Source organism: Sinocyclocheilus rhinocerous, unplaced genomic scaffold, assembly GCF_001515625.1.
Source record: "Sinocyclocheilus rhinocerous isolate Xijiao unplaced genomic scaffold, SAMN03320098_v1.1 scaffold1239, whole genome shotgun sequence".
Lineage (NCBI taxonomy): Eukaryota > Metazoa > Chordata > Actinopteri > Cypriniformes > Cyprinidae > Sinocyclocheilus > Sinocyclocheilus rhinocerous.
In genome coordinates, this window is record NW_015664197.1 from 6306 (window position 1) to 13542 (window position 7237).

A 7237-nucleotide genomic window follows, 5' to 3' on the forward strand; every position below is an offset into this window, starting at 1 on the left:
GGCCTGGCTTTTGCCAAGTAAATTTTGCATTTCTAACAAGGTTAAGGAGATCATTATGAAATCCTTCATAAAATTTATCCCGTTAATTTGTCTATTTCTAAATATTCTGATGTTGATGAGTCTTGCTCGTTTTGTGGTTTTGTTGAGGAAACCGCTCCCCATTTGTTTTTTGATTGTGGTGTTACCAACAAATTATGGGTTGACTTAAGCTCTTATGTTTCTAACCAAATGTGACCCATACCTTCGTCCTCAAAGATGTTATTTTTTATTACGAAAATCCAAAGCTATTACCTGCTGAATATGTTGTTAATTTTCTTATATTGAATGTAAAATTCTACATTCATAAGCAAAAATGGCTTAAATCTCCTGTCTTTCCCCCTTTTTCTTGTTGAACTGGACTCTCTTGTTTAATCTCTTAGACTTACAAATAACAAAAAGAGTGCCAAATTTTTGATGTATTATGACAACTTTTCTAAAAGAATGTAAGTTTATTTTTTCACTTTTACGTATTGATAATATTATAATTTGACATATGCAAATCCAGAATATTTGTTTTCTTTTCATATTTTTATGATTGCTTTTTGTTGGAATATATTTATGTCTCGCTTCCTTGTTTCTGTATGTTTCTACAAGTTTTGTAATAAAAAACAAAAAAACAAATCGGACTCCCTTAAATAAAGCAAAGGAATAGGGGAACACACAAGCTGGGTTTTTTTGGCATGGGAGCTGAACACGCAGCAGCCAGAAATACAGCTTGGGTGAACCCGAAATAAAATTAACAGTAAAATAAAATAAAATATTAATAGAGACGAGACTATCATCCATGTATGAATGTAAACAGTTGGGGGCGGTATGTACCTATGGTGCCGAATACGCCAAAATTCCAAAGAAGAATCGGCATTCCTTTAGCAACTTCCCCTGAAAATTAGCTGGCAACACTGCGGACATCAGTAGTCTCGGTCCATTCACACAGAGAAATATCTAGAACGTGGAAAACATGGTGAAAAACACGTATTTTTTTACTTTGTTCACATCGTTTGCATTCTTCATGCACGGTAAGACGTTTTTGACAGTCTCTTTTCCTTTAACACAATTCAGACACTCACACTTCGCTCAAACCTGCCTAACCTGACGTGTTGGTTTCAGTTTTTCTGTCTCCCAGAGCATGGCTAAATTATTACTTTAAAAAAGCGTTGTCTGTGTCTGATTGAAAGTTGAAAAAATATATATATATTTACTATGTCTAGTGTGATAGCGACAGGAGAGTGGATTCGGCAAATGAAGGCATTGATATTGTTCGGTACTGCCTAACTTACTATTCGCAAGGAATAGTAGATAGTGCTGAAACTCTCTTCGCAACAATGCTAGTGTCTTGATATGCAACAAGTCAACAGGAAGTTGACTCTTCTATTAGCCCAAAACGCAAATAAGGGCATAAGACAAGTGGTGGTAATATTAATTGAAGAGGGTTTACTGAACAATCTCAGTTGCATGTTTCCTTCCTGGAACATTCTGACTTCGTCTGACCAGCACAAACTTAACAACTGTTGTTATACCAACTTTTACTTTACTTTACTTTACTTTTAGTCATTTAGCAGACGCTTTTATCCAAAGCGACTTACAAATAAGACAAAGTAATTAAAACTAAAAGCTAAAACTCTATAAATACTATATATATACACATTTAAGAAAATAAAATAAATTAAATAAAAATGACAAATGCATACAACAACATTTCAAAACTAAAACATTTAAATAAAAACAAAAAAATAAAGCTAAAAACAATTAAAACATACACAAATAAGAAAAAGTAATTAAAACGAAAAGCTAAAAGCTTTTAAGAAAATAAAAGAAAATGGAGTCGCATGGTAGAGTCGATGGTCTTTACACTCTTCGGTCTTCACATGAGGAGGCCGTCACGCGACCGCTTCCGCGGTAAACGAAGCTTTTTTTAAATTCATTGAACAAAACTCAAATTGAATTCAGCTGGACACACTTTCCTCTTTATCACAACAAATGGCCAAGCAAAGCGCACGACACTAACAAGGTACGCGATACAGTACGAGACCAAACGCGACTTTAGCACGTCTCCTAAACAAACAAAAAAAACTGCTTCACAACATTCAATGAAACACTGAAATGGAGATGTTTCCTTTTCTAATTTGTACAGACCTTACAATAATAAGAATAAGCTGTAATATCATTGCAAATGCATGGAGTAAAATAAATAATAAATCAATAAATGGTAATACAAGAAATTATACTAAAATATTTGCCCTCTTGAAGCTATATACAGGTTGCTGTCGAAATTAAATTAATAATATATATTTTTTTAGCTCTATTATAGGGTGGAAATGACAATAAATTAATTTTACACCACTTTGAGGGTTGATTATTAATCAGAGGTCAATGAAAGTACTTGGTTGTATCATATAAATGTAAATATGCAATATATGAATCGGGATGTGAGTTAAGTACAGTGCATCAGATATGTTGGTGTTTGTTTGAATATATCATGTATATTTAGATTTTTTTTCTACCTACAATGATCCTAAGGAAAAAATAATAATTCACACCACATTTGTTAGTCTTGTAATTTACGGTTTATTTCGTCTTCAGGTGGGTTTGGTGTTGGTTCAGATGGAGTGTCAGTGTCAGTGATGGAGGGAGATTCAGTCACTCTACAAACTGATGTTGAAACAAATGAACAAGAAAAGATTGTATGGTATTTTAATGACTTTCGCATCGCTCAAACCAGTGGAGATCTCAGTAAGATCTGTACAGATGTTCAGTGTACTGAGAGATTCAGAGACAGACTGAAGCTGGATCATCAAACTGGATCTCTGACCATCACAAACACCAGAACCACAGACTCTGGAGAATATAAACTAGAGATCATCAGCCACAACAGCGCCAGTGAAAAGAGCTTCAGTGTTACTGTTAGTGGTGAGTCATTAATGAATGTTTAAAAGCAGGTTATATGTGTTTAAATCACATCATTAATGTGTTTCTATAACAGTGGCATTCAGAGATTTTTATGTTTACAAATACTGTCATTAAGCAGAACAAAATTATTTTATACTTAATTGTCTGTCTATTGATGAGCTATTAGTTTTCCCAGTTAGTCTTGTTTTGGTCATGATGATTTAGTCAATCTCAGTCTTCTCATCTCTGATCACTTTTATCATCATCCATTTAAGATAGTGTGTGTCTATATTATTCTAAAAATGTTTAGCAATATTAAAAAGCAGTAGTTTATTTTTAATGTACTGTAGTAGTTTATTAGTGTATATAATACATGTACATTTATAATACATGAGCAGAATAGTAACCTTTAATCCAGCAGTTGAGATATACAGTGGGTACGGAAAGTATTCAGACCCCCTTAAATTTTTCACTCTTTGTTATATTGCAGCCATTTGCTTTATGTATAAAGACAGATAAACATGTTTCTTTAAGCACAGTTCACTTTATATATAACAGTTAAATTTGTTTCCTCTGATTTTCACAGGTGTTTCTCCTGCTGAGCGAGATGAAATGAACCGAGAGACAGTTTTAGAAAGTAATTAAATATTAAAAAAATATTTCTTTAAAATATTTTATTAACATTCATTAATTTTTTTTGTTTTGTTTTCATTGTGGATTATTTGAAAAAGTGAGCCTTGTATGGATATTTTAATATTCACAAGCATTTTAATTTTAATAATGTATCGATGTTACAACAATTTTGAGTTATTGTCCTAAAAAAATCATAAAATCTTAAAGATGTAAAGTTATGTAGTGAATATTAATTTAGTTATGTTCTTATTCAACTTAATAATACTAATAGTTTCAGTTGTCTGATTTCTAACATAGAAAAGTTCTGTAAAAGTCAAATTTGGTCAAAAAAGCGTAAAAACCCTGAATTTTTGAACAATCATGTTGAGTATTTCCTTCATGGTGAACATTTATGTATCGTGATGTTTTACTTGTTTGAATCTGCTGATGATTTGTCACAGAACAGACAAATGTTTGTCTCTTTCTATTCTCTATAGCTTTGGAAACTCTACATCCAGGTCAAATAGCAGGACCTGTTATAGCTGTTCTGCTTCTGGCTGCAGCTGTAGTTGCTGGTGTGTTTTTCCACCGCCACAAGACCTCTGAACAAGACAGACAAAAGGGTAAGTATTACAGATGATAATGCATGAGAAAATAATGCGCTTTATTCTGCTACAGTAATGTTTAATGAGTAAAAATATTTGTTCAGGTTTCATGACCCTTTAGAATTCAAGTGAAGGTGTATGTAGCGAATCAGCTCATGGGGAAATATGAATAATTAATCATAACTAGTTATAATTAATTATAAATATTTCTTAGTAAAATATTTGCAAAAGGAATGTTTACAAATCTAAAATTGATAATTACTACTACAGTAGATCAAAAGATATAAACAAATAAAACGTAACGGGAAGTATGATATGTGATCTAATCTCATATTCTGTATATTATATATGAATAAAACAACCTAACATAAAATTCAAAGATCAGTTAAATTTGAACAGGCTACTCATAAGAAGAGAGATGACAGCGTACAGAATGTAAAATAGCAGACTAGGAATATTCATGAAGTATTAAGTAATGAGTGATTTTATATTCTTTCTATGTGCTGCTGTGGCATGAAGTGAAGAAAGTGACAGTGCTGAAGGAAGGTTCCGCCATTCTACACACTAATATTAAAATACAGAAGGATGACGTGATACTGTGGACATTTGTTGATATGGCCAAAATCAAAAAAGGAGGGACCAAAAATATCTCCATATCTGATGGTCCTAATGAGAGATTCGGAGACAGACTGAAGGTGAATTATCAGACTGGATCTCTGACCATCACAAACACCACAACCACAGACTCTGGACTCTATAAACTACAGATCATCAGAAATGGGGAAAAAATGTCAGTGGAAACATTCAGTGTTACTGTCTTTGGTGAGTAACACAGATCATTCAAAGAAATAATGATAATTATTTCAGATCAACAATGTCAATCATTTTTGATTAGTTTGTAATCATGATTTTAAATGATTAGTCTCAGAGGTGATTGGTTTTTCATTCAATTTGTTCATTTAAGTCTTCTCTCGGTTTCAGTTTTAAGGAGATTTGATGTCATGACAAATTTTTACATTTGCATTGTCCAAAGCACTTGCAGCATTGTGTACAATTAAAACAGGCTGAAAATAGTTCAAAGCAACAAATTAAAAACAAATAATATAATGAAACTAAAAGTAAATATAAAAGTAATTCTAATAATGTGATAAGAGAGCAATAATAAACATGTTGGAGACTCGTCACTTATTAAATATGTTTACATGCACCAGTTTTCATCAGTCACGAATCACGATGAATCCAATCAGATTTCAGATTCTGAAAGTTTTAATGACATCAACCCTAAACTTTGCAATCTGGGATATATATTTGTTTACTAAACAAAATTTCAGCACATACATGATGCAGCAGTCAACACATACAGAACCGGAGAAAACCACTGGAGGTCACAAGTCACTGGAGTTGCCATTTTTGCCTTGATGACATATCCAAAAAATATGCCAGAAAACGTTTTTAACAAATATGTAGCAAATATTCAGTATATCCTCCAATAATTGGCTAATTCTACCCTGCATGCATTATTTGTTGTGTGCTGTGCTGATATACTTTTGCACTTACTGATTTGAATTTGACCTTGATGATAGTCAAGATGAGGAATGTTGTTATTTATATTTTACAGTTTACTCTGAGCAAATTTACTTCTTTGTGTGTCCAACAAGGACATGTCTGGAAATAGCATGTCTGTATAAAACATGTCTTTGTTTTCTCTCTCTTTCACACACAGTCTTTGTTTAATTTGAGAGTTCTGGGTTGCAGACATGCCATGATGCTGTAAAACAATCAGTACAGTTTGAAAGACGTTATCTAATATGTTCCTAACAAGTTTTCTCACAGAACAACTTTTAAACAAACTGATGTAATTTAATTCCAGTAATTGATATTGTCTGATATATATGAAGTAATTTACTATATATCAGTCAAAAACTTTTATCATTTTTTACAGTGTTCTTTCATAAAACACGATTAAGGATGTGTGACTTGTAGATAGCTACATATAGATTTATGAAATGAGATGTTGCGTTCATTTTAACTGAAGTTTATAATGCAGGTGTGGAGCAAATGATTAGTATTGCTTTTGTTCATTTTTGCTATTGCTGGTTTTCTTGTTCTCATTCTAAATTCTATATTTCTGTGCTGCTTTGACAGATGAAATACAGTCAGTGGGAGTGAGGAAAGGAGATCCTTTGACTCTGGACACTGATGCTGAAATACAAAGAGATGATGATAAAATACAGTGGCTGTTTGGAGATGAAGACACTCTCATAGCTAAAAACAAAAAAGGGACAGGAGAGATCGCATATGATGATGGTGCTGATGGAAGATTCAGAAACCGACTGCAGCTGGATCATCAGACTGGATCTCTGACCATCACAAACACCAGAACCACTGACTCTGGAGTTTATAAACTAAAGATGGTCAGAAGTGGAAATGTCTCATTTAAGTTATTCAGTGTTACTGTCTCTGGTGAGCAACTCAAACCATACAGTTTAATAATGGACGTTTAAATGAGCATTGTGTCAGTCATGTAGATGAAGGACTATGAGTTTGCATCAAAATCTCTCAAGGAAAGTCAGTCCTTTGCTCTGTGGCAATATTTGCAAAATGTGACACTAATCACTTCTAGAACATTCTAGAAACGTACGAGTTTGCATTTCAGTGAAGGGATGGATTTTGGAATCCACCGCCACTTCAGTATATATCCTTTTGTGTGGTTTATTAAAGGGGTCATATGAAGTTGCTAAAAATAACAATTTGTTGTATATTTGGTGTAATGCAATGTGTTTATGCGGTTTAAGGTTCAAAAAACACATTATTTTCCACATACTTTACATTATTGTTGCTCCTCTGCCCCACCTTTCTGAAACGCGTCGATTTATACAAAGCTCATCGTTCTGAAAAGCGAGGTGTACGCTTATTGGCCAGCTGTCCAGTGCGTTGTGATTGGCTGAATACCTCAAGCGTGTGACGGAAATGTTACGCCCCTTACCATATTGTGATGCCGTGTGTCCTGGCGCGACAAGACAAAATCAATAAAACCCATTATAAACGAGGCATTTGTTGCATCCAGTGGAGACATAATTACTGATTATAATGAC

The 7237-nt window shown here is 33.4% G+C and overlaps 1 protein-coding gene across 1 annotated transcript in view; it reads left to right on the forward strand.

The window, feature by feature from the left end:
- Nucleotides 1-1865: 1865 nt before the first annotated feature.
- The window catches only part of LOC107729908 (uncharacterized), a 27963-nt gene continuing 22591 nt past the window's right edge, over nt 1866-7237 (forward strand). The window contains exons 1-6 of the mRNA XM_016540644.1: nt 1866-1935; nt 2620-2769; nt 3512-3562; nt 4035-4160; nt 4662-4964; nt 6288-6556. Coding sequence (XP_016396130.1) covers nt 1866-1935; nt 2620-2769; nt 3512-3562; nt 4035-4160; nt 4662-4964; nt 6288-6556 — 969 coding nt within the window. The remainder of the gene's footprint in view (nt 1936-2619; nt 2770-3511; nt 3563-4034; nt 4161-4661; nt 4965-6287; nt 6557-7237) is intronic.